The sequence below is a fragment of the Phyllopteryx taeniolatus genome, chromosome 3 (genome assembly GCF_024500385.1).
Source record: "Phyllopteryx taeniolatus isolate TA_2022b chromosome 3, UOR_Ptae_1.2, whole genome shotgun sequence".
NCBI lineage: Eukaryota > Metazoa > Chordata > Actinopteri > Syngnathiformes > Syngnathidae > Phyllopteryx > Phyllopteryx taeniolatus.
The window spans coordinates 27,692,074-27,718,132 of NC_084504.1; the positions used below are offsets into that span (position 1 = coordinate 27,692,074).

Consider the following 26,059-nt stretch of genomic DNA (forward strand, 5'->3'; position numbering starts at 1 on the left):
TTTGGGGAGTCCAGTCAGAAGACCATTACAATAGTCAAGTCTACTTGAGATAAAAGCATCGATGAGCTTCTCCTGGTCTGCTTGGCACATGTAACTCCTTTACTCTAGTTATGGTCTTCAGATGGTAGAAGGCAGTTTTAGTAATTGATTTGATATGACTGTTGAAGGCCAGGTCGGAATCTATCAGTACACCAAGGTTTCAGACTTGGGCTTTGGTTTTTAAAGAGAGTGACTCCAGTTATTCACGAACAGCAATCCTCTTTTCTTTATTGCCCAAAACAATTATCTCAGTTTTGTTGTGGTTTAATTGAAGAAAATGTTGTCTCATCCAGTTATTTATCTGTTTTCGACACTGACACAACACCTCAATTGAACTGTAGTCTTCTGGAGACACTGCTAGATATAACTGTGTGTCATCTGCATAGCTATGATAGTCAAAAGTTAAAGTTCTGAAGAATTTGACCCAAGGGTAGCATATACAGGCTGAATAAGAGGGGTCCAAGAACTGGCCCTTGAGGGACCCCATAGGGCATTGCCATTCGATGAGCTTGAACACTTCCAATGGTTACAAAATAACTTCTTTCCTCCAGGTAGGATCTGAACCATTTAAGGACTGTTCCATTTCGTCCGCCCCACGTTTCCAGACCTGTTTATGCTGATTGTGCCCTGCAACAAACTGGCGACCACGACATGGTGTACCCGATTTCTTGTCCAGCTGGGAAATAATAATGGCAACAGCTTAATAATACCTTTTGCCATCCAATGGAAGAGAATTTAATTCTTCTGCCGATCACTATATGTCGTTGGTGAGATAAATGAACAAAGATGCATTATTCATAGTACATACATAATTTTCATACAAATTTAGCAAAATTGGATCATTTCCAGCAGGACACGTGCTGATCTCTCACGGCACACTAATTTGGGTGGGAATCGCTGCGTATAAAAATTGAATACAAAACCTTCCATTTCATTCGAAATAAATTGAGAGTCAAATCTCACTATGACCTTGGTCACGTTTGTACTCATGGACCTTTTTGATGGTCCAATTTGCTAATTTAATTGATTATTAGGAAAATTGTTTATGTATTATTGTTTATTCTTGGCTCATAAAAACTCCAACAACAAGGGCAACATACAGTAGAAATCTAATCAATCGAAATTTGGTCACACGGAACAGCAACGCATCTTTTGGGGATGTAGTGAGTTTCTACGACCGCAGGGGGCGCGCTATTCCTATTGAAAATTTCTGGTGGTGTAACACCGAAAGTCTTCCCCGGTCCTCGCTGGGCGGAGTCGAGCGAAAATATAAGCTCCTGCCCGTGACCCGGTTCGTCATGGCGGCCAGAAAGCCTCGCTCGGTGGCCAACCCTTTGGAGTCCGCTATCACTTCACCGAGTGAGAGGATACTGAGAGAATGCCACAGTTTGTATGTCGACAGCGAAAACGGTAAATAATGGAAAACGACGTGGCCGAGCGTCACTTTGTAGCTAAGTTTGCACAATAAATATGAACAGGTAGTCGCAATAGAATGGTATTTTATATATTTGAAGAAAAAAAAAACATTTTACTGCTTGTTTGTAGTGTACTATATATAGTTACATAATTAAAAGATATAACTTTATGTCTGCACCTGTGCCAGCCAGCATGTGACATTTGACATTTGACACTCGTCCTCTTCAGTGGCTGGCCTGTCAGTCACTGAGCTTTTTTTTTTTTTTTTTAAAACTCCTATGGGAATTTGGTGCTAACAGACGAGTTTATTCAGTCCTTTTAAATATTAAACAGCAACGATTTAAATGTATAAAATACACTTTTAATGTAAAAATATAGATCCAGGTTATATGGTTCTATCTGTCGCTTCAACTAGAATGCCACTTAGTCTGTTGCATTATAGGACAATGCAGTGTAGAGACAGAGCTCCACCAAGCCCTCTCAATCTGAATTTGGATGGCACACTTTCACAAATACTTAATATTTTGCATGTACCTACGGCCTTAAAAAATAATATGTAGTTATAATTTGATTGACTGTCCTGTCGATCGACTTGCATCCAATGGAGATGCTCATTTGTTGCTCTGCATTCCTGATGACGACTGTATCTTTGGATGTTTATCTTCCAGGCCTGGTCAAGATTGCCAGCAGCCTCGGAGTGCGTCTACTGCCCCCCAGGAAGAAAATTATTGTGATGATCATGGGTAACCACTCTGCAGGAAAGAGCTCCTTCATCAATTGGTAAGATAGTTAAGTGTCACTCGCTTCTCAACCATCTCATGCTCCCACGTGTTGAACAACATAACCGTGTGTTTCATGCTTGACTTGTTTGCACTAAAAGGAAGAAAATGAACCTTGGTTTTAGTCGGGTGAATTGCAGAAAATAAGTTTCTGTTATTGATGGCCATCCAAAACATCCTTCAACTATGAAAGTGAACACAATCGCAGAAAAAAACCTGACATGTAGAATTCAATTATAAATATTTAAAATTTAGGTTCTCTTCAGTCACGTCTATAAAGTGATGCTTCCAAATCCTGCTAAATGCAACATTGAGAATACCAAATGTATTTATTTGCTGTCTTTTCAGGTATGTCGAAGAGCACATCCAAAAAACTGGTGTTGCCATCGAAACGCAGGGCTTCACGTTCATCACAAGTGGGCGTAAAAGAGAATCATTGACGGTAAGAAGTGCGTGCAACACTGACAAGAATAAAGGAATGCGTCAGTCCAGCTTGTTATTGTGAAATTGGTACATCTCATGTGAAGGCCGATGAAGAGATCCATTCAATATTTGCTTATATATAAGCATTTCTTAATATGCATGCCAGGCCAATCAGTCTTTGTTAGACACAGACACACACACACACACGCACGGTTGTAAGCAAAATGACATCGAAGCTCTGCAATGGGATACTTGTTCATCTTTGATTGGTTGGGGTTGAAACAACAGTTTTTTTGTTTTTTTTTAGGAAATAATTCAAATATAAACCAACCCAGGGTCAAATAATTTTTTTTACAGTGACTGTCATGCAAGTGTAAAAATGAGTTCAACAATGTAAATGTTAAAAACAACAAAACACTCCGTCATAACTGTGATAGCACCAAGTGAATTGGGTGTTTTACTACATTGAATGTGAGTCTGCTTCTTTTAAGTTTCAATAAATATATTCTTCTTTTAACACCCCTTGTTGAGGCGAATCTTGTTTTGCCAGAAAACTGCAACAACAACAAAAGTAATCCTATGCTCACTGAACTGAAGCTCTCTTGAAGTAAACTCGGGCCTCCTTGAGTGACTTTTTATGTGACTTCTTGTGTGATGCAACTTTTGCAATATGTGCTGCAAAAAGCTAAAAAAACGCACACAGACACAGTTAATTCTTTGCTGCTCTCTGAATGAGTCAGTGGTCAAAGTTGCATCCATTCTATCATCTGTTTTTGCTCTCGAACTCCCCTATATATGTGAGTAATTTACAAAGCCACTATTTATTGACATATCTTGTATTATTTTCTTACCGGAATTTGTCCATCGCAGGACTTTAGGTAGGTCTATTCTATTCTATTCTGTTCTACTCTGAGGAAGCCCAACCATGCTTACAAAAAACGTCTTACGTCATCTCTTGAAATAAATGTATTTATATTTGTGTGCGGCACTATTTGTACAAAAATGCTGACATTTCTTAACAGGGTTGAACATGCTAGCGTCAATACAACAAGGAGGGAATATGGGCTTGGCATAGGAATGATCGAGAAACTATTCTCCTTATTGCAAGCCAGTGTACGAACCGCAATTCTTTTGCGCTCTTTACCACATACAAAACAATAAGCTTCTTTTCTGTGTTTTACACATTTACACACAATCCCCACAGTGTTACTGATTAACCAGTTTGGTGTGCTCACAACATGAGCGATGCCCAGTTGCCACGTAGCGCAGCTTCTTAACAGAGTATAAACTGAGTCAGCAGGCACCTTTTCCGAACAAAGATGAAAACGAAAAATTAGTAGTGCAAGCACTCACATCAGAGAGGGCTGACTGCTCAGAAAACTACTGAAGATCAATTCAATTCCCCCCCTCTCTCTCTCTCTCTCTCTCTCTCTCTGTCTTTTTCTCTCTTTTTCACAGGGGAATGCAACGTTACATCTCTACCCCCATTTTCGACCGCTCCTTGAGTTCAAAGGTAAGCCTTTTCGTAGCGTTAATAAATGCAACTCATACTCTAGACATATACATAGTTAGATAGACAGATGTGTCAGATTTCTATGAGTGATTCTAGAATGGCTCTGATTAGCATATAAATAAATCAAAGCAATTGTTCTCCATGCGTCAGCAGCGGTCCAGAGCCTTGGGGATGGCGAGGCGATCGTGTCAGGCAGTGACGTGGTCGGGATGCACGGGTGGGGAGGTTAAAGGAAGGTGGGGGCAGTGATGTATGTCTGTGGAGCGGGATTGAAGCTTCACCGGGTGCCGGCAGTTTGGTGGGAGGGACAGGCAAGACGAGCTGCTGCCGTCGGAGACTGCGGAGCACCGCTCCGTGGACCGGAACTTCTGCTCTGGGATACAAGCTTGCTTTTGATGTTAAACTCAATGCTGCCGCTTGGAAACACCCCACAGCAGGCGTACTGTGTGTGTGTGTGTGTGTGTGTGTGTGTGTAGCCTGCAGAGCAACTGTGGATGACTCATCAAAAATGCAGTATAGGTCCTTATGGGAGAAGCTGCTGATTATTCTGTTTGAGATATTCTTTTAAATCATGTGTTGCATGACCCTGTTTGCGGTTCTTGCCAGTAAATGCTTCTTGTTGGACCCGCCTAGTCCAAGAAGTTCTCTCCTCGGCTTTATTGCAGCATCGTACACAGGATCTGTGGGCGAACTTCGTCACTTACAAGCCCTTGAGAAAAGTAGAGGCCGTTGATCAGTCTCTCCTTTTTCTGTTTCTTCATTTAAAGGGCTCAGTGGGGGAGTAACTGATATATTTTATATTTGAGTTTCATATCTTTAAATGATATTTCTTGGAGCAGCACAATTGTCTTGTCATGTCACGTATCAGAGGAATACTGCATGCAAAAGACACCTCTTTGCTTCCGTGCTAGCTGATGGATGTATTGATATGGAAGCCATACTGATGTGATCAATATAAAGGAATGCTAATGTTCCACAGCAAGCGTCTCTGCTGTGTGCAGCACAAGGATGTGATTTGTGTAGCTTCTTAACACCTGCTTTGCTCTGTGTGTGTGTGTGTGTGTGTGTGTGTGTGCGCGCGCGTGCGCACGTACGTGTGTGTGTGTGGTTGGTACGTCTCAATAGTGGTCCTGTTCTGGTGGGAGTAGAGAAATCTCACAGTGCGTTGCCTCACAGTCGTTCTTCACTGGCTAGCTTTATGTCCCACGCCCTACGCTAAAGCTGCCAGTTGAAGAGCTGTTGTGTGTAACCATGACAACAGACTCCTCTACACAGGGGATGGTGAAAAACCGACTTATCAAATTCATTTACAGGAGATCCTCCAGGAATTGAATACAGGGTTTATTATGAAGGTTTTTGTTGTTGCCATAATTGTTTTAAAATGTTATTCTTTGCAGGTTAAAATACACACGCAAAAAAAACCATGCAATGCAAAGGTCTTTTTATAGGTAATGGGTAAGTGTTGTGTAGTAGGGCAGTGAAACTCATTTTTGTTGCGGGCCACAGAACTGTAGTTACGGTTTCCCTCAGAGGTCCGTTATGACTGAAACCATATCAATGTATGATCGGCTCATCCAGTTATTACATATACACAACATTGATGGGAAAACTAGTTTTGAAATCAGATGTCAACAAGAAAATAAATGTTTAAACTATTGTGACTTTTATTTTAAAAAGGGGTTTGCTAACAATTATTATAATTTTTTTCCCCTCAACATTAAAAGTGATGCCAATTTGCAGTTTTGGTACTACAGATTTGAGCAGGAAACCTGATGAAGTAGAGCACATGAAGTAACGTGACGTGCCCACCTGGTGCCCACCTGGTCACCTGTGGTGTATATAATCTGTATAGTACTGTTTATATGTTGTATATTCCAGGTGTTATGGACTACCTGTCGGCGGAGATCTCCACCTCCAAGCAGAAGAAGTTCAGCCTTGTGACCTTTGTGGACACACCTGGCTTGGTGGACGGGGACATGATTTACCCTTTTAATGTCAACAGCGCCATCACATGGCTGGGTAAGTCTGCACGGCGCAATGCGGTCACTGTATGTTTGAGCTGACACTGTTTGTTTTGTTCCCGTGCAGGAGAACAGTCCGATCTGATATTTGTATTCTTCGACCCGATGGGTCAGGCGCTGTGCAGGCGCACGCTAAACATTGTGGAGAAACTGAGCGAGAAATGCGGAGACAAGCTTTTGTTCTACCTCAGCAAGGCCGATGAAGCTGGCAAGGAAACGGACCGACAGGTATCTTCAACTCCCTCCCGTCTCCTTTTTCAATTAGATGCTAACCAAAATACGCCAACATAACCAAAATATGTACACACAATATTCTTTTGTAGAGAGTGATGATGCAGATCGTCCAGGAATTGTGCCGCCGCCAAGGTCTCAACAAATGTGGTTTTGAAATGCCAACAATATATATCCCAAACCCGCAGAAGGTAAACTTCAATCTGTATTGTTCTCTACTGTACAGTGCTGAGAAAAAGTGTTTTTCTTCTCAAAATTGTTCTCAAAAAGTGTTTTCCTTCTCAAATTCTCATTTTTAATGCGTAAGATCATCAAACAAATCTAAATATCAGACAAAGATAACCCAAGTAAACACAAAATGCAGTTTTTAAATGGTTATTTATATATTAAGGGGGGGAAAAGAAATATTCAAAAATGCATTGCCCCCTAACCTTATGAACTGGTTGCGCCCCCCTTAGCAGCAACAACTGAAATCAAATGTTTTCTAAAACTGGCAAAGAGTCTTCCTTGCAAAATTATTTTAACTCAACACTTTTGATTTTGGTTTTTGATCATGAAGGCACTTTTTAAGGTCATGCCACAGCATTTCAATCAGATTCAAGTCCGGACTTTCACTACACCACTCCAAAACCTTCATTTTGTTTTTCAAGCCATTTGGAAATTGATTTGCGTGTGTGGTTTGGATCATTGTCCTGCTTCAGAACCCAAGTGCGCTTCAGCTTGAGGTTACAAACTGATGGAGGATTTTCTGTTAGAGCAGAATTAATGGTTCTCTCAATCACAGCAAGTTGTCCAGGTCCTGATGAAGAAAAGCAGCCCCTGATCATCACACTACCACCACCACCATGTTTGACTGTTGGTGTGATGTTCTTTTTCTGAAATGCTGTGTTACAGTTACGCCAGGTGTAATGAGACAAGCACCTTCCCAAAAGTTAAACTTTTGTCTCGTCAGTCCATAGAATATTCTCCCAGAAGTCTTGAGAATCATTCAGATGTTATTTTTTCAAAAGTAAGTCGAGCCTTTATGTTCATTTTGGCCAGCCGTGGTTTTCACCTTGGAGCTCTGCCATGGATGCCATTTTTGCCCAGTCTCTTCCTTATTGGTGAGTCGTGAACATTGACCTTAATTGAGGCAAGGGAGGCCTCCAGTTCATTAGATGTTCTCCTGGGTTCCTCTGTGAACTCCTTGATGAGTCTTCGCTGTGCTCTAGGGGAAATTTCTGTAGGCCGGGCAATCCTAGGAAGGTTCCCCACTGTTCCATGTTTTCTCCATTTGTGGGTAATGGCTCTCACTGTGGTTTGTTGGAGTCTTAAATGGCTTTGTAACCCTTTCCAGACTGATAAATGTCGATTACTTTATTGCGTGTCACTTCTTGAATTTATTTGGATTGTTGCATTTTGTTGCAGCTTTTTGAGCTCTTTTGGCCGACTTGAGCTTGTCGGGACAAAATCTATTGAAGTGATTTCTTGATTGAACGGGCCTGGAGTTAATCAGGCTTGGGTGTGGTCAGTGAAAATAAACTCAGCTTTCCCCCCCAAACGTCCACAGTTAATTCATGATATAACAAAGAGGGGTATTACTTGGTACTTAAGAAATCAAATCACCATTTAAAAACGTCATTTTTCGTTGACTTGGGTTGTCTTTGTCAGATACTTACATTTGTTTGATGATCTTAAACATTAAACTGGGGAAATTACGCAAAACAAAATAAGAATTTGAGAAGGTGGGCACCGTACACCAATCGGTCACACAACCTGCACAATCAGGAATTTGTCAGTATGCTTAATAATGCTGGACCCATCTTCAATCGCAGAGTTTGCTCTTGATGTAAATGTCAGATCCAGGTCTTGCTACGATCCGAGTCTCAATGTTCAGTTGTCCTTGAGGTGGGTGGGACAGCCATTGATTATCCTGGAATGTCATCTAGTTCCTGTCCACATGTGATGCCTGGAAGAAGATGACTCATATTTTGCAATAAGATTAGAGCACGAGGGGTTGTCAACTAGGGCCACACATTTGACAGTGGCCATGAAGTATAGCTCCATGCTGATTTACAGCCACAGAGATCCACAAACCATCCTCCGTCTCAAGTCCAGACCACCTATTTAAGGATCAGTTGCAGCCCTGAAAAGTGTACATGCCTCTGCGACTTTCCTCTCTCATATGCAAATGAACACCAAGTAAGAGCTATGCTCAGCCTTCTTCTGTCTCACTCAGCCAAGCCGCTGTGTCAACCAGATCGACGGCGTGTGCCAAACCATCGAAAAGACCATCAGCCAGGCTGTGCAGAGGACTTTGGACCAGTTGGAGAAAGACTGTGATTTAATTTGCTCCACCATCAGCAACAGACTACAACAGGACAGGTCAAACACATCGACGGCAGCACGACCTGGTTCAAACCAATTTGGCTGCTTGAAAGCTCGGTTAAATGCGCAGTAGATGAGAAGTTTCAACTGTACACACATTCCAACTTGTATTGAATCCATCCCCGTTTTATGCACCTGCAGGACTGATGCCACTTGCAACCAAAATGTCCGGCTGAACTCGTTGGTGTGCGGTGCTTTGGGAGTCTTCCTTCCTCTTCTCTTCATCCTGAGTTTTGTTGTGAGCGCCTTCTCTAAAGGGCAGCTCGGTGAGCTGATGGGCCAAGGGCCTGCACAAACCCTTACCATCTGCACTGTGAGTCTTCGCCCTCACATTCACCGAACATGTATTGGCTACGCCTACAAAATCTAATGACCTCAGTTGCGGGGTCAAAAGTTACCTTTCACGTAGCTAAATACAAATCTTAGAAAACGAGTATGATGCACTTCATTCAGTTCAACGCCACTGACGCACCACAATAGCCAACATATTTGCAATGAATACTGCTCCAACATTGTCAATCAAAACTAAACTTACCCTTTGCAAAGTTGCTCATGCAAACATTTGTACATCTGTCTGTCTCTTCCCGATTCACTTCCACTTCACAGGGAATAGTCATGTACGTATGGGATTGGATTCCAGAAGATGGACAAGTTGTTTTTATAATGTTTTTTGGAGCCTTTTGCTACTTCCTACTTTTCCTAGCTAAACATTTTTCTGGGTAAGTATCACAAACTCTAATATGAATAGAAATCATTTAAAAAAAAAAAAAAATCTGTTTTCTCCTCAAACCAAAAACACGTAATTAGCGACTAGTCTATGTCATGCTCTGAACATCATTGTGTAGTAGTAAAGTCAATCGACTAGTCTGTACAACTCCTTTTTTTTTTTTTTTTTTTTTTTTTTAAGTCACCACATCACATATCGTAATAATTATAAGTCTGCCTCATCCTGTAGTCAAAGAAACAAGACTTTAACAAAGAAGGAGAAGAGGACGATGAAAGAGTACAGTGATTATATCCTGGATATCGTCAAAACCAGGAAGGTAAGAATCTTCCCACTTTGGCTACTTGTTAACTTTTAACAAAGACATATTTTATTGGATGTGAACCTCAGCTCTTTTATGGCCTTTTGGCTTCTTGCATGCAATTGCTTCACGACTGCCACATCTATATAAAACTTGTCTTTGATATTTATCGCATGATGCCATTCACGACAAGCCCGGATTAGAATAGTTTTGTCGAACAACTTTTTTTGTTTGTTTTGATGACATAAACACGATGCATGGTGGAATATATTGTCGTCGTCTATGACTGCATTTCTAATTTTGTAGAAATTCAGCTCGTAATTTGTGGACCTAACCCTTTTCATTCATTCCACAGGGTAAATTGTATGAATGGTACCTCCAGCAATGCGCTGCAGAATATGACCTTTGACCCTGGGTTAGACGAATGTTCTTCACACTTGTGCGTATATCAGCACAGCACAGCGTTGAAAGGTCAGATGTTTGGACAAAATATATGCTGTAGTCTGATGAAACACTGGGAAGTTTGTAAAGATACTGACTGATCATTCACCAAATAATACAGCCATGAGTCATTTAAAAAAAAAAAAAAAAAAAAAGATTTTTTTTTTTTTTTTTTTTTTAAAGATATTAGAAAGTGCCTTTGTTCAGTATAGTCAAGAGACTGTGATTGTAGTCATTTAATGAAAGGAAAATAAATTTGAATACCTTTTTTTTTTTTTTTTTTTTTAGTTCATAAATATAGCTGGTTCACAAATTTACTTCTTGATTTATTACCGGCAGCAAAAAAAAAAAAAAAAAAAAATCTGTGTTCTTAAACCTAATTGCACCGTCCCCATATATTGTCTTTGGAAGATGCCACAATGTGCTCTTTTAACAAGCAGTTGTTTTTTTAACCTTTATTTATCCAGGTAAAGCAATTGAGAACAGATTCTCATTTCCAATGCTGACGTGGCTGCAGACAGCAGAATAAAACAAAGCAACGCTGTTGTCGTAGCTGGGCGTTATTGTCGTTCATTTTGCTACCAGTAACACTCCTGCCATGATTGTATGCAATACAATACAGTGCAGTGTATCGCATGTCCAGGACAACAATTAGCAAACAATCTAGTGAGCTGCATGAAAAGAAAATCTGCATTCACAAATCTAGTTTTCATTGATACTATTGGAGACTTGTTAAAAATGTTTGCGTGTGATTGTAGTTTGCGGTGGTGCATTTTACTGAGATCTGTTTGTCATGAATGCTTTTGGTTACCTTATTGCGCTACGTGACTGGGCAAAATATTAGGAACAGCTCTCAGTGCGATGCCTTGCTGTTGTACACACAACCACGCTCCTAAAAATGCACACGTTTTGAAACGAATATTTCCGTATTTTCTCATATAATATTGAGGGTTGAAGGTTTATTCACGTACCAGACGGGTAAGGCGTTGAAAGGGCAGGCTTGTATTTGTATACATTTTTTTTCATGTATTTTAATATTTTCCACAAATAAAGATGCTTGATTCAAAATTGGTATTAGAATATAATGTAATGTAATATATACTGTACAGTCTCTTTTTATAATGGAATGTGTTTAAAAAAAAAATAATAATAATCATAATTTCTTTCAAATAAGTCGTCGTGATGCAGTCATGACTGCAGCGTAAATAATACAGCACTAAAGTGTCAATCAGTTTGATCGTTTAACACTTCAACACCACAGTTTGGCAACCTATTTATTACCGGAAACAAAGTTTTACGCCAAACTGACACTCCGGGCTTGATGTTGACTTTTTTTACATTTCAAGTTTCCACCATTTCATGTAAAATTACATAAAAGGTACAAATCCAGGGATAACGTTTCTTTTCTAGCATAAAATTGTGTTATATAAGTTTGTATTGGGTGTGTGATCTTCGTGAGTTTAAACGATCTAGATTTGAACGGTATTTCTTTACATTTTTTTTTGTGGTATGAAATATGGGAGAGAAAAAATGTCATTCAAATAGAAATCCTTTTCTGCCTCAGATAATGTACTATGTCAAACGCACACTTGAACTTTGTCACTTCTGTGAAATTCATTAAATATTTTCAACGAACCTTTTCATTTTTTTGTTTTGCTTATTCGTAAGCATTTGTATGGAATTGCATAATGCAGCAACTGGAATAATGAAAGATTCGCTGACGCAGAAGACATTTATTTCAAAGTTATAAAAATCCCATCCTTGCTCCTTTGTAGGAGGAACAATATATATTTTTAAACATTGTTTTACCCTGAAGTACTGTACATAACCACTTTCTCTAATTTATATAGACAGAACCAGTAAAGATATAATAACAAAACAAAAACAAATATATATATATGGAAGCAAGAAATGTCTTGAAGAATTCCAGGGTATCCATGGAGGCCACAAATATCAGTTCCCTGAGTTAGTAATAAAACATCCCAATGGAGGAGACTGCTATTAGCAATTAGCATCATCATGATCATCATTCTGCATTGTGTTAGACTAGAGACTTCAATCTACCATACAAGCATTAGGGAATCAATTTTGTGCTAAGAGGTATGTTTGAATCTTTTGTTGAGTTCAAATTAAAGCTGCGTGTGTGCGTGCGTGCGTGCGTGCGTGTAAGATTTACACAGTCAACTGAGATCGGCGATGATATTTGATCCAGCTCTTGTATTGGATCTCAGCAGGTGTACCAACAGAAAACTTGAAAATGTATCATTCCACTATTTAAAAGAAGAATAATAATAATCAGCATCCCAAATAGTCGTTCTCTGTAGTTACAGTGCATTCGTGATTATAGCTATGTACAATATTATTATTAAGGGACAAAACACCAACGCCCAGCCATGGCTTTCTTTTTATAAACAAAGTGTACAACTAGATGTAGATGGCATCTTGCAGCTGAATCCACTATTGCTTGCAACATGACAACACGGCTCAACAAAGTCCTGCTGACTCAGCGCTGTCAGGTCAGAGGGTCTCAGGGACGATGCCTGTTTCGATGTCTCGAACAGTCGCGGCCCTCGCACGGGGGATAGCTGCCTTGTGTCTCAGCACCGTTTAGCGCCTGTATCCAGAATTCCCGTGCTTGTGTACACGGCGAAGTTATTGGGAGCCCTTGTCAATCAACCAGGAAATATCGCCAGTCCTGCATCAAACACGCAGTAGAGGCAGACACAAAATGTAGTTAGTTACATGTTGTGATGCTCCGCAGAAGTCCAGGAATAATGTCTCCAAAAAGGACAAATCCGTGACTTGTTCATACTTGCCAAGAAGATCCTCCAATTTTTGAGTGCATAATTATAAAATGAAAAAACATAGATACTACAGTTAACGTGCACCAAACACAAAAACATCTAACCAAAGCACTACAATAATAATAATAATAATAAATTCAAATGCTCTTAAGTTTGTGCAGTTTGGAAACAGACACGCGCCTCTAAATTTGAGTATACCTCGCGAGATGCCAAAATGGATGTATTTTCCAATTGTATACTGTTCACCCTATTTGAACATTTGGATGACAGTTAACGTTAAAAAGAATCCTACGCCTCCATCGTGATCTTTCTCCACTTTTACAATGGTTAACTTGACGTGCATTATTTATTTCGTGACACGCTTGTATCAAAACACCTGAAGGATTCAGATTTGGAGCGCGCTTCTCACTCATCACTGAAATCAGCCTGTTTTGAGTGGGCGGTCCCGTCTCATTCAAATGAGCCACTACTCACCCCGCCCCCTCTTTTGCAGGGTGTGTCAACATGAAAGCGGTCTTCATCACCTTAAAGACCAGGGTCGGAGCTTGGGGGTTGAATACATGTTGAGCACAGAGTCTCCCGAAAGTCTCACGGAACTGTGAAGCGTACATACTGTATTTTCACTCGTGGAAGCAGCACTTCATCACCAAGTCACTGTATTATATATTTGTTTTCAATTTGCAGATCCGTATCCAAACACACAAACAAAAACATCACTTAACCACCACGCTCCCCTTAAAGTGCAATTTGACTACAAAATTCGGCAACAAATTCATTGCTCAGAAACAGAAGTGTGCATGTTCATTTTCTGCACGGCACAATCGGCAAGTTGTATTTGCCCCAAAGTCCACCCTTGACTTTTGAAGTCCTCTTCTTTCTGTTGTTCAATTGGTCGGTCTCTTATTTTGTTCCAGACCTGTAGGCGTACATAGTGTACGAGTAGTTTCCTGTAAAATATGAAATGGACCCTGCTGAAAGTGTTTCAATAAGTCAACGGCGGTCGTCCATTGGTCACGTAAGGAAAGTCACAAGCTTCTGTGGTCTCCTTCACAACATTTGTCCACGTTTGCCTTCAATGTAAAAAAAAAAAAGCCTGACGCTTATAATCGCGATCTGGTTTCAGTCTCGGATAGCCACTTACTCCACATCTCGCTTCTTAATCGCCTTTCCGGATCCTAAGACCTCGGCCGCTCGGGACACAATGGGATCGTAGTTCATGCTGGCCACTGCAACCACCTCCTCGCCCCTGTCAATGACCCGGCAGAGGTCAGACAAACACTCTTAATGCGCCAATCGATTCAAATCAGTATAGAAATACAGTTAGAATAAATTAATTCAGACAGAAAATACTGTAAAAATGCAGTGCTAAATGAAATCAAATCATTTGAATTTAGCATTTGTTTTCCCAGACCTATCGGGTATGGTGGGTTGCACAACTCAACAAATAAATAACACACTCGCCTCGTGTAAAACGCCACAAATCTCAGTTCGTCGAGATCGCCTTGAATGATGACATCATCAAATCCGTCTCCATAACCTTAAAAAAAACAAACCCTTTCTAATGAGAGACGTGTTTCTCGCTTTACGGCTTTTGGGAGAGTAAACTTACCTGCGTAGCGTATCGTCTTCCCAAACATTGCCGACCAGAAGTAAGGCACCGTTGTCATCTCGGTGACTCTGCCCAACATGCCGAGCGCCGCCGCTCTTCCTGTCGCGAGCGAGTACCAATCCGACCGTCAAGCGTGAATGAACTCAGAAACTAATCAACACAACACTCACCGTGTACGTGAGCCATTTGCCAGTGAGGAATGTTGACCTTCTTATTGTTGCGTGGCGGGAAAGGAAAGGTCACCACATCTCCCCCGGCGAAGACGCCGTCCGCATTTGTCTGCATCATCTCAGAGACGGCGACAATGGATGTACATTTGACCTTCAGAATCATACTAATGGTGGATTGAAAGGAGAGGATTCTAGGCAGAGAGCAATCTGTCCTTGCCAAGGAAATTCTCATTCTCATATACGGTGGTTTATCATATTGGTGCACCGGCCAGGCTTTATTCCCAAAAATCTGATCAATCTAAAATATTAGAATATTGCTAGCTACCGGGCACAGTAAAGCAGCTCAAACAAAGTGCTGTAATTATTTTTCCGATCTGTTTAGGGGATATGGATATTCCAGAGCAATTAGAAAAATCCAGCTGCACTGCGTAACGGTGAAAGTCAAACGAACGAACACACAATAAGCATAATTACCCACCAGAAAAACCCAAACCGAAACAATTCTTCTTGACTGTTTCTGTAAAATAAATACATAAACAAAAACAACACGGGACAAGAAGTCAGCCATGTAGCAGGTCCGTGTGGCAAAAAAGACCTTGTTGACAGTGATGAAGCCCTTGGAGTCCATGTGAACGCCGCTCTGTTTCAGGAAGCTCGTTGCAGGAACGCATCCTGCAGGAGAGAAGAGCGGTGTGATATTTCCCATTTTCCGCACGTGACTTTGGTCACGTCTAGACGAACGCTCGGTACTCGTCCAAAGAGTAGCAAAGCGGCGAACATTGCGTCCTGAAATGAAATGAAATGTTTATGCCGCGTCAAAAAAAAGGTTACTCGGCTGCCACTGCCTCTGCAGTGCCGAGTCACGTTAGGAGACTTTACACCGCTTTTATCGCGCTGATGGGTATGGGCCGATATTTCGCATTTTATGCCGATCGGCTTTCATGTCATAATTCGCCGACATTGACCCCGCGTCGCCATCGTGCACACCAGAAGCGACTTTATTTTTAGCCTTGTCGTAGTCCTGTAAATATCTGACGGCCAATCAAGTTATTTCCCAAAAAATAAATAAAAAATAAATAAGAAGAACGTCACAAAAAGTGGATGCACGAATGACTGTATTGACTTCCTGCCATCTAATAGAAGAGCATTCATTTGTTCGGTCTGTCACTATGCCTCACTGGCAGAAATACATGAACAAAGATACATTCTTTATTCGAAATATAATTTTGGGAGCAATTAAGTCCACAAGTATATACAGTAAATGAACGGGTCACACATTCCTCCATCTCGGGATCGGATCGGTGATGGGTTATGGTTTTTCCTGAAAAACCCTGATCGTGTAAAGCCTATTCTTCAGACGTCAATATTGGATGGTCCTTGAAATATTTCCCAAACTTTGACTTGCTCACCTGCTCCGATGACGCAGACATCAGCTCGCAGGACTTTGCCACTCTTCAGCACCACCTCCTTCAGCTGAAGGAATGGAACCCCAACACACATTTCACACATTTCACTCGCTCTTTTTTTGTTGTCATATTTGAATTTGTAAAACTGGCCAACAAGATTTTCATGAAAATGTAATAAATGTGCAAAGAAATACGAAAATGAAAAAAAAGCGTCAGTAACATCCTAGAAAATGTCACCCAATAATAATTTACGATGTTTTTAATAATATTTTTTAAATAAATATTGCACTTACTTTCAGGTATTAATAATGTTAAGGGGGGGGAAAAAAAAGGCACTCAAAGAAGATCGTTCCTGAACAACAACAACAACAGAAATGCGATGAGAGGACACTTTGTTGTTACAGTCTACTAGCACCGGGTTCAAGTTTTCTTTTCGAGCAAGTCAGACAAATTCCGGCCGGTGCTGCATTGTAGTTCTAATCGTGACGTTACTGCTGTTGCCGTACGATTCGTCACGTGTGACGAGTGCGGCTGAGCATCGTGCCGTCTGCGTCTCTCACTTTGCGAATACCTGTCCATGATGGCCAATCATCTCGGACACCTCGTTCAGCATGTAGAACTTCACCCTGTTTGCTTCAAAGAGCTGCAGGCGCAATCCACATTAACATGACAAAGGAAATGAATGCAGATTTTTGTATTTGAAACGGCAGGATATTTGCAGTTGTGTGTGTGTGTGTGTGTGTGTACCTTCATGATGGCTTTCCCTACTTTCTCCCCGAGGGCTTTTTTAAACGGGACGGATTCAACCCCAACGATAGAGACGGAGTGGGCCTTGTCGGTCAGAGCGGCGGCCGCCTCCATACCTGCGCACGGGACAAATGAACACTTAATATAACGTCCAAAAGTCATTTTGTAAATGACCGTATCGGAGCCCGTCGCATTTGCCCGAATCGACCCTTTTACCAACAAAAGATGTTCCCACAATCACAGCGTTCTTGTTGTCGGCCAGCCTCGCGATGCTGTTGGCGTCCTCGGGCGTCCGCAGGTGAAACACGTTCCTGACCTCCGTGCCCTTGTAGTTCAGAGCTTTGGGTCTTTTCGACGGGGAATTGAAAATACATGATTATTTCCAGCAAAAAAAAAGAACAAAAACGGGAGATATATTTTCCCCAACTTGTTTCCTGTGGCAATAAAGAGTTTTCTGTATTCCATCTTCAAGCCTTCTTCAAAGGTGATGGAACGCGTCTTCACATCTATCGCCACAACCTACAGACAAAACCACAAGTGGGATCTTTGAGGCCGATTTACATTTATATCTGGATTGAATGGACAAAGGGAAAAAAGAATAAAGCATTTGTAATTTGTCGAAGTCTGGTAATGATCGTTGATCGTTTTGATTTAGTGCACTTGCAACTTGCAACTTCCACAAAGAAGTGCAAGAGCATCTCATTCTTGCAGCTTTTGGTCCTTCATCAATGACGATGAGGAACCCAACGCAAATTGCCGATCTCAACCCTCCAAAATGATTCGACGACGGTTTTCAACACTGTAGCGGATACACGGGCTAACTGTGCATTGAATTGTTCTGCCGGTCACTATACGTTGCGGGCGTAGATACATTATTTGCGTGGAATTCTTAATAAATGAAATTGGTTGCTATTCTCCGCCTCTCACCTCTTTTTCTGTGAGCAGTTCAATGCGGTGGTCCTGCAGGAAGTCCAGGGATCGCAAGCGCAGCTGTTCTGCCGTGCTGTCTAGGGACTGAGGGTGAGTACGTTAGTGCAAATCCCAAAAAAGATGTTCTCAAGGTGTCTATGTGACTCTGGTGGGGCTCTGCGTACAAACCTTACTCAGTTTAGGCCTGTCGTAGGGAGGATGTCGGTCCATGGTGCACACGACGATGCGGTCGGTGAAGCCCTCTTGCCTCAGCGTCTCTGCGCACACGAGACCCGCTGGACCTGCGTGCGCGCGCACACATTGACCACCGCTCACCCGGGCGGTTGAAGAAAAGTCAAGTTTATTTGCACGAGTCGTATAGGAAACCTCGACAATTAGGAAGCCCGTTTGAATGGAACTACTGAAATAAAGGTGCTATCTTCTATGATATTCCAATGTAGTGCATACGTCATATGGTTTTATAGCATATGCCCCCTAGTGGCTGTGAGTAGTACAGGGGGGACATCAGAGCAATGGGATGATGGGACGCTGTGACAATAGCGGTAGTGGATCTCAGCAGCAGCGGAAGCTCCTAAGTGGGAACACCCGCGAGGTTGTACAAGTTGGGAAATAGGAAATAGGCCTCCAAAGTTTGCACAGCTGACGTCAAAGCGAGACATCGGCACGTCTCGTGAGACCTCAGTTCGGCAAGTAGAAAAGCACTAACTCTGCCTCTTCGACTTTTTCTTTCTCCCTTTTTTCCCAAAAGGACGAGAGACGGCGAATATATTGTACGCCTGGACTATATTGACGAATAGTTCAGGAGCGAAATGATAACAAATAAGAGCAATCCGCTGCATTACAACACAAAAAGTTCGGGTTATTCGGCTTTCGGCTGACATTTCAGGATGAACCGGAAATGCCCTGTGACCTTTACAGGTGAACTTCATTTGACCTTCTCTGAACTTTTCAATGCGCACGTCCGATACTTTATGCACAACTAACTTGCTCTTTCTTCTCTAACAAAGAGCTGAAAGGCAACATTCACAACATTTGTTTGATCGATGCAAATTGCCGGGATTAACGAAATTGCTGTCGGAACGACCCTGAACGCTTGATCGTCACATATCGTCGCTTCCAACTGGAGGTCGGCGAGCTGACGGCGTCATCGACGGCAAAGAGACTGGAAGAGTCACAGAAAGGCATCTGAGCAACTGTTGTGAATCTTAAAACAGCAAAGTTGTGGAAAAAGCACGGAGCCGTTGAAAGGTTTCGAGGGCAGATGAAGTTCACTTGTAATTTCCGCCACGAGCCGAATAGCGCTAACCTATTTTGATTCTCAACACATTCGCGAGAAAGGAAAAGCGCGCAATCCACCGACCTGATCCGATAATTAAAACGTGAGCGAAGCCCGTGCTGCAGTTCACCACCGCGGAGCAGCGGGCCATGGCCTTTGACCGTTTCTGCGACCGAAGCGCCTGCAAAAGTTGGAAAGCTCTCAATCAGTTGCATTACTTCCTGCTTTGAGGATTATTATTCTGGCTTACCTGCTTGTTTGCTCGAATGATGACCTTGTCCTTTTCAACTCTGACCTGTAAGCAAGCAAGCAAGCATAAGCCTTGTGTACACACGGGACGGGCGAAGGCAGGGAACGCGCGGGGGGGACGTTTCTGCCCGGGAAAGGGTCACCTGGAAGGTCGGCAGGCCGTCCAGGCCGGGGAAGTCCTCGATGTCGCCCGTTGCTACGTTGAAGCAAGCGCCGTGCCACGGACAGCGTACGCGTCCTTTTGACAGCACGCCTTTTAACCCCCCCCCCCACACACACACACATTTCCATTTTCAGATCCGGGCCAATGAAATGGAGTCACGTTGTCAGGCAGGACTCGATCCGCGTTACCTTTGACGAGCGGTGCGCCGTAATGCGGACATTTGTGGCCCATGGCTGAGAACTCTCCATGGTCTTTAATCAACAACGCTCTCCCGCTTCCCAAGTCAACCTCTCGCATCCTGGAACATGATCGTCATACACTCACTTCCGTTATACTTCTATTCTCCTATTGCACACGTGTCAAACTCGAGATGGGATCTCGCGTGTAATCTTTGGGTGGCCTGCAAAGTTGACCACATGTGATTATTTGTTGTTGTTGCAAACAAGCCATCAAAATTAGAATTACAATTATTGTAGCCAAGTGAGAAGATGTGAAAGTGGCTCGTGCCGGAGCCACGAGCTCCGTAAATCAACTTTCAATGAGAACATCATGGCATGTCTGCTTGGGGCTTTTGTTTGTTTCTGTTTGGCAACTAACAACACGGCACAAACGCAACGTGCAGCGGCATTTAAACAACCTCGAGAAGTTGCGACTGTTCCAACTGTCACTGTTGCACTTGTCTGCGTCCTCCATTTCCTAAAAAAGACCAATTCTTGATTGTACCGAAAGAAAAGATTTTTGCTGTGGCTCTTTCATTTCAAACGTCGCTATCCGTTCCTCTTTAAGCAGTCGGCCGCTCACTGCATCCGATGTGAACTTAAAAGCGTGATCTGCGGCCGTTATCTTGTCCTTATATAGTGTTTGGTTTCAAGATTCTGACTGGCGTCCTGAGATCAAGCATAGCTGAGATGTGGCCCGCTATAAAAAACAAATGGTGACGACGCCCGGGCCCGATTACAGAGAGTACCAAAGCTCGACGAACCGCTCCACAGACTTGAATGGTTTGGGGATGGACATTTTTGGGGCATTTTTGGTGTGTTGGCGTAGCCGCTGCATAGAACCTAAGATTTCCTTTGCTCACTGTCCGTTTTCCAGATCTTTGACGTGACAGACGGAGGCTTCCACGTAGTCCCGCGATTTGCGGTAAGCTTGGAGCAAGGCGGAGTCGTCGTCCGAGTTGCGTCCGAGGGCCCCGTTCGGTCTGCAGTCGGCGAAGGGACTCGCCTTGCCGTTAGGCGAAAGGCCATCCGCCTCTTTTTCTTTTTCCAGGAGCGAGAGTTCCACTTTGACTTCCACTGCACAACACAGGCACACGTTGTCACGTAAGAAAAGACTGTATCGTGTGACTCGGCATTTTCATGCAATTGGTTAACGTTGCATTGTTGTCGTTGTCTTCTCTCATTGGAGGAGCGACTTTCGAACGCAAATCAAGAGCAAACGCGCTCTGACGTCTGCACCGGTGGAACAAACGAAAGCGGGAAAAAGGTGAAGGAACTCATTCAAACTTTTTTTGCTTTTCTTTCTGTTAGCTGTCATGACTAATTCCTTCATGAATTATTTGGAGAAATGAGTCATTTACCTTCATTCGTCAATAATCATAAGAATAATTCTAATTGTCGTCAGTTTTGCATTAAAAACATTTATTGATTTATTGATGATACTCAATTATATTCAAATGAAACGGTATAATTATCACATGAATGGATTTGCTTAAACATTCATTTAGTGTGTTTTCTTTTGTCCTTTTAATGCAAAGGACAAAGGACGAAAACATTTGAGTAAATAAACATAATACTCGAAACAGCACAAATTAGGGGACATTTTCAACTTACCTGCTCAACAGGTGTACACACTAAAATGCTTCTAATTCCATCTGATGTGTGACTTTTAGATTTACTGCACATGAAAAAAAATAAATATATATATATATTTTTATTTTTTTATTTTATTTTTTTATTTTATTTTATATATTTTTTATTTTTTGGGGGGGTGCAGCATGCTGTATCTGTTTGGCTGGGGGAAATGTGCTGATTGTCCAGCTCTTACAAAGTAATCTGACTGGAATTTTCTCCCGCTGAGTAAGTCTTAATTAAAGCGAATGGAAAATTGGAATAGTGTGGGCAATTGGCGGGGAACAGAAAGAAAACGTTGGAGGGAACCGCTTGACGCTGATGCACATAAAATCTTAAAAACATCAGCACACGAGGAAACATCCTTTGCGTTACAAGTAGGGCTGTATCTTCAACAGCACTGTACATATATTTGGAATTTGGTGAGGGTACACTTCGCTTGTTTATTCCTGCATTGTTTTTGTCAATAACAATGACTTTTTTTCCACATCCAACCTTAACCTCCTACACGTGACACATTAACCTGATGTTTAATGCAAAAGCGAAAGCTTGTGTTATTATTAGCTGCAATGACGCACGCTCATCTTCTCATCAGGCCAGAAATACAAGCACACAAACGGCTAAACACACACACACATAATGTCAGGTTTTTATATTCATGTATATGTAATCCTCTTGAGTAAGATGCCATAATAGCATTAAAATTCCTCCTGCGTGAAACACTACACTGCAAGCGGAGTAGGTTGGACATAAAAGGGTGAACATGGTCCCGTATGAAGGTTAGGGTTGGTATCCTTCAAAATGCTGCGAAATGGAACGAATGCCTCCCTGCCCTGCAGACTGATGCACCGCCGCTAAAACAGAGCGATTTCTTTGATGAGATAAATATCCAGCACCTTTGCAAAAGGAATTCTTCAAAAAGTGCAAAAAGCCAATCAAACGTTCGTTGGGCGATCTAAAATGTCAGCTGCTCAAGGTACCAAAAGGGGATGCCGGCTAAAAGGCAACATTATTGTGCTTTTAGGAGTGCGATGACTGAATTAGCTATATAAAAGTATCGTGTCGAATGCATAACTAAAAAAAAGTGGCAATTCAAGCCGATTATACATGTTCTGTACTGCATTTCCTCATGAGGGTCAAAGGTGAGCTGGAGCCTATCCCAGCTGACTTTGAGCCGCTCAATCGCCAAATGGACTGCCGCAATCTAGAACTGTCGGGCTGACAATCACTAATAGCTTGGCAAACAAAGATAGAGGTATCGGTCACCTGGTTTGGAGAAGCATCCTCCCATGGTGGGCTCGGGACGGACAGAGAGCTGAGGGGCGGCGACTTCCGGCCTCGGGATCCTCGGATGCGGCGACGTCACAGAAGTGCGGCTATGAGAACCCGCACGTCCGCGAGGGACGTTGCGCACGTCAATCCCTCCGCATTAGCTGCACGGACACAAGAAAGCGTCACGTGAACAACGAACGCGTCTTCACACATTTTGATCACAAAGATACTGCTTGCTTGTGTCCCACAGGGACACATTGCTCTGAAAGTTGTTGAACTGAGATTTGGTGGCTTTTGGTTTTTTTCTGTTATTGGGTTATGACATATTGAAAATGGAGGGATGAACGTTTGGGCAAAGACAATTCTGACCGCGTCTGCCAATTCAAGTTAAAGAAAGCCAAATCCATTCTGTACTGCTTCACAGGTTCCTATGGACAACAATTCTGGACTATTCAAATGTGTTAGCTGTGGAAGAAATGGCAAAAGAATCCTATCCTCATTTTTTGTAGGCACTTTTCCGAAATCTCATGTTGGTGCTTGTTAAAAGGAAGCAATCTTGCTAATTGACGAGATTAGTCCACACATGCTTACCTTTGTTCATGCATATTGCATCGTGGAACTGTTAACTATTAACCGCACTCCAACAACTATTAACTTTCTTGTCACAGTCCACATTAAAGCGAAGCCAGGGGCCCCTCCAGTTTCAAAATCTCCCTTGTTTTGTTGCCACATTGCGGCTCCGGTATTTGAGCCTCACACGCATACAGTGACTCCCCACCGAGTTGCGCGTTTGGCGTATAACATGCAGCCATACGTTAGCAACTTTCTTAGGAGCTACTTGCTATTCTGAGCACATTTTAATGTCCTTGAACTTCAGGGAAGAGGGGGGGGGGGGGGAACGTGTGCGGACTGCTTGAGCTGAATGGATGCGTGCGCTGCAAAGTTCCAAATGAGAAGTGGAAAGATCCCCACTGTGACTGGCCTCTCTGCTGCTGAGGCCGTGTCACTGGAGATCAACTTTGCAAAGTTACTTACTCGTGATAGATGTCTTGAATTTCATACTCCAACCCCAATTCCAATGAAGTTGGAAGGACGTTGTGTTAAAAAACGAATACAATGATTTGCAAATCATGTTCAACCTATATTTCATTGAATACGCTACAAATACAAGATATTTCATGTTCAAACTGATCAACTTGATTGTTTTTAGCAAATAATTATTAACGTAGAATTTGATGGCTGCAACGCGTTCCAAAAAAGCTGGGACAGGCTCATGTTTACCACGGTGTTACGTCACCTTTTCTTTGAACAACATTCAATAAACGTTTGGGAACTGAGGACACTCATTGTTGAAGCTTCGTCGGTGGAATTCTTTCCCATTCTTGCTCGATGTACAGCTTCAGCCGTTCAACAGTCCGGGGTCTCCGTTGTCGTAGTTTACGCTTCATAATGCGCCACACATTTTCAATGGGAGACAGGTCTGGACCGCAGGCAGGCCAGTCTAGTACCTGCGCTCTTTTACTATGAAGCCGCGCTATTGTAACACGTGCAGAATGTGGTTTGGCATTGTCTTGCTGAAATAAGCAGGGGCGTCCATGAAAAAGACGTTGCTTGGATGGCAGCATATGTTTCTCCAAAACCTGTATGTACCGTTCATCATGAATGGTGCCTTCACAGATGTGTAAGTTACCCATGCCATTGGCACTAACACGGCCCCATACCATCACAGATGCTGGCTTTTGAACTTTGCGTCCATAACACTCTTTTCCTCTTTGGACACGACGGAGGACACGACGTCCACAATTTCCAAAAACAATTTGAAATGTGGACTCGTCGGACCAGAGAACACTTTTCCACTTTTCATCAGTCCCTGTTAGATGAGCTCGGGCCCAGAGTAGCCGGCGGCGTTTCTGGGTGTTGTTGATAAGTGGCTTTTGCTTTGCATAGGAGAGTTTCAAGTTGCACTTCCGGATGTAGCGCCGAACTGTATTTACTGACATTGGTTTTCTGAAGTGTTCCTGAGCCCACGCGGTGATATCCTTGACACATCGATGTCGCTTTTTGATGCGGTGCCGCCTGGGGGATCGAAGGTCACGGGCATTCAATGTCGGTTTTCGGCCTTGCCGCTTACATGCGGTGATTTCTCCAGATTCTCTGAACCTTTTGATGATGAAATCCCTAAATTCCTTGCAATTGTACGTTGTGGCACATTGTCCTTAAACTGTTGGACTATTTTCTCACGCACTTGGTGACAAAGAGGTGAACCTCGCCCCATCTTTGTTTGTGAATGACTGAGCCATTCAGGGAAGCTCCTTTTCTACCCAATCACGGCACCCACCTGTTCCCAAATAGCCCGTTCACCTGCGGGATGTTCCAAACACGTGTTTGATGAGCATTCCTCAACTTTGTTGTTACCCGTCCCAGCTTTTTTGGAACGTGTTGCAGCCATGAAATTCTAAACTAATGATTACTTGCTAAAAAACAATCGAGTTGATCAGTTTGAAGATGAACTATCTTGTCTTTGTAGCGTATTCAATGAAATATAGGTTGAACATGATTTGCAAATCATTGTCTTCTGTTTTTATTTAGGTTTAACACAACGTCCTTCCAACTTCATTGGAATTGGGCTTGTAAATATACCGACCCTTTAAAGGGTAGGCTTTGTACATTTTGCAACACATAAATACTCACTACTGTATTTAATTAATAGGTGTACTGAATTCGATTAAAGCCACAATCCTTGGCTTTTCTTCTTCTATGAACCCAATCCTATTGGTCGACGTCAAGGTGCGGTGTCGGAGAGTTGTTGTTGATATGTCACACCACACGGAAGATATCCCCAAAAATCAAACATGCCAAACTTTGTATTTTTCCGTCGAAGGGCTAGCGTCGGGCCAAATCGTCGGTGGTGGATTATGTCACTGTCCAAGAAGTTTTCTCGTTTCTGACAAAATATGTCGGGCGGGCCCGGTGTGGGAAATCACCCGCGATGGCTAATGAAAAACTGTAGTCTGATTTTGGGATTAGAAGGGTACTGCCTGCTTTGCTGCTGTAAAACTGTAATTTTCCCATTACGCGATGAATAAAAGTCCATCATATTGTATTGTTTGGCTCTTCTACCTTTCGGGGTGAACTTTGACAACCACCGGCAAAACCTTTTCACTGAGCTGCTATGAACCTTAAATAACAGCTGGCAGCTCATACCCGCACATCTGCCGATTGACCCTCACACACGTGCCAACTCGCTGCCACGGTCCAACTATGACCCCTGGTGTTTCAATTGGGGAACAACGGCACCGCCTTTTTCTTTTGTTGAACCACAAACAAC

The 26,059-nt window shown here is 42.5% G+C and overlaps 2 protein-coding genes across 9 annotated transcripts; one reads left to right on the plus strand and one right to left on the minus strand.

Annotated features, from left to right (window-relative positions):
• The first annotated feature begins 1,291 nt into the window (after positions 1–1,291).
• On the plus strand, positions 1,292–23,431 carry si:dkey-98f17.5 (uncharacterized protein LOC569123 homolog). 3 transcript variants are annotated; one of them, XR_009787807.1, is made up of 15 exons: positions 1,292–1,449; positions 2,124–2,235; positions 2,583–2,676; positions 4,116–4,170; positions 6,049–6,189; positions 6,259–6,419; positions 6,515–6,613; positions 8,641–8,786; positions 8,931–9,102; positions 9,396–9,508; positions 9,745–9,832; positions 10,170–10,285; positions 17,937–18,011; positions 20,705–20,931; positions 21,017–23,431. XR_009787807.1 is itself a non-coding variant. In XM_061768178.1 (12 exons), exons 1-12 carry the CDS (start codon positions 1,338–1,340, stop codon positions 10,221–10,223), a joined length of 1,347 nt encoding a protein of 448 aa, XP_061624162.1. In that variant the 5' UTR covers positions 1,292–1,337; the 3' UTR covers positions 10,224–11,890. The 3 variants fall into 3 exon arrangements, 1 of the variants encoding a protein (XP_061624162.1); XR_009787806.1 differs by lacking the exons at positions 20,705–20,931; positions 21,017–23,431 and adding an exon at positions 18,115–18,241; XM_061768178.1 differs by lacking the exons at positions 17,937–18,011; positions 20,705–20,931; positions 21,017–23,431 and having other exon boundaries at positions 10,170–11,890.
• On the minus strand, positions 11,974–22,859 carry LOC133475397 (apoptosis-inducing factor 3). Of its 6 annotated transcripts, XM_061768176.1 has the most exons (20): positions 22,726–22,859; positions 20,691–20,904; positions 19,798–19,907; positions 19,590–19,699; positions 19,448–19,492; positions 19,282–19,378; positions 18,090–18,202; positions 17,919–18,005; positions 17,419–17,510; positions 17,208–17,338; positions 16,992–17,107; positions 16,816–16,887; positions 16,248–16,311; positions 15,317–15,510; positions 14,839–14,956; positions 14,669–14,767; positions 14,521–14,596; positions 14,201–14,305; positions 13,068–13,081; positions 11,974–12,950 (listed from the first exon to the last, which is right to left on the minus strand). In XM_061768176.1, exons 1-20 carry the CDS (start codon positions 22,748–22,750, stop codon positions 12,928–12,930), a joined length of 1,905 nt encoding a protein of 634 aa, XP_061624160.1. In that variant the 5' UTR covers positions 22,751–22,859; the 3' UTR covers positions 11,974–12,927. The 6 variants fall into 6 exon arrangements, with proteins under 6 accessions (XP_061624160.1, XP_061624161.1, XP_061624159.1 ...); XM_061768177.1 differs by lacking the exon at positions 13,068–13,081 and having other exon boundaries at positions 15,434–15,510; XM_061768175.1 differs by lacking the exon at positions 13,068–13,081.
• Positions 23,432–26,059: the final 2,628 nt, after the last annotated feature.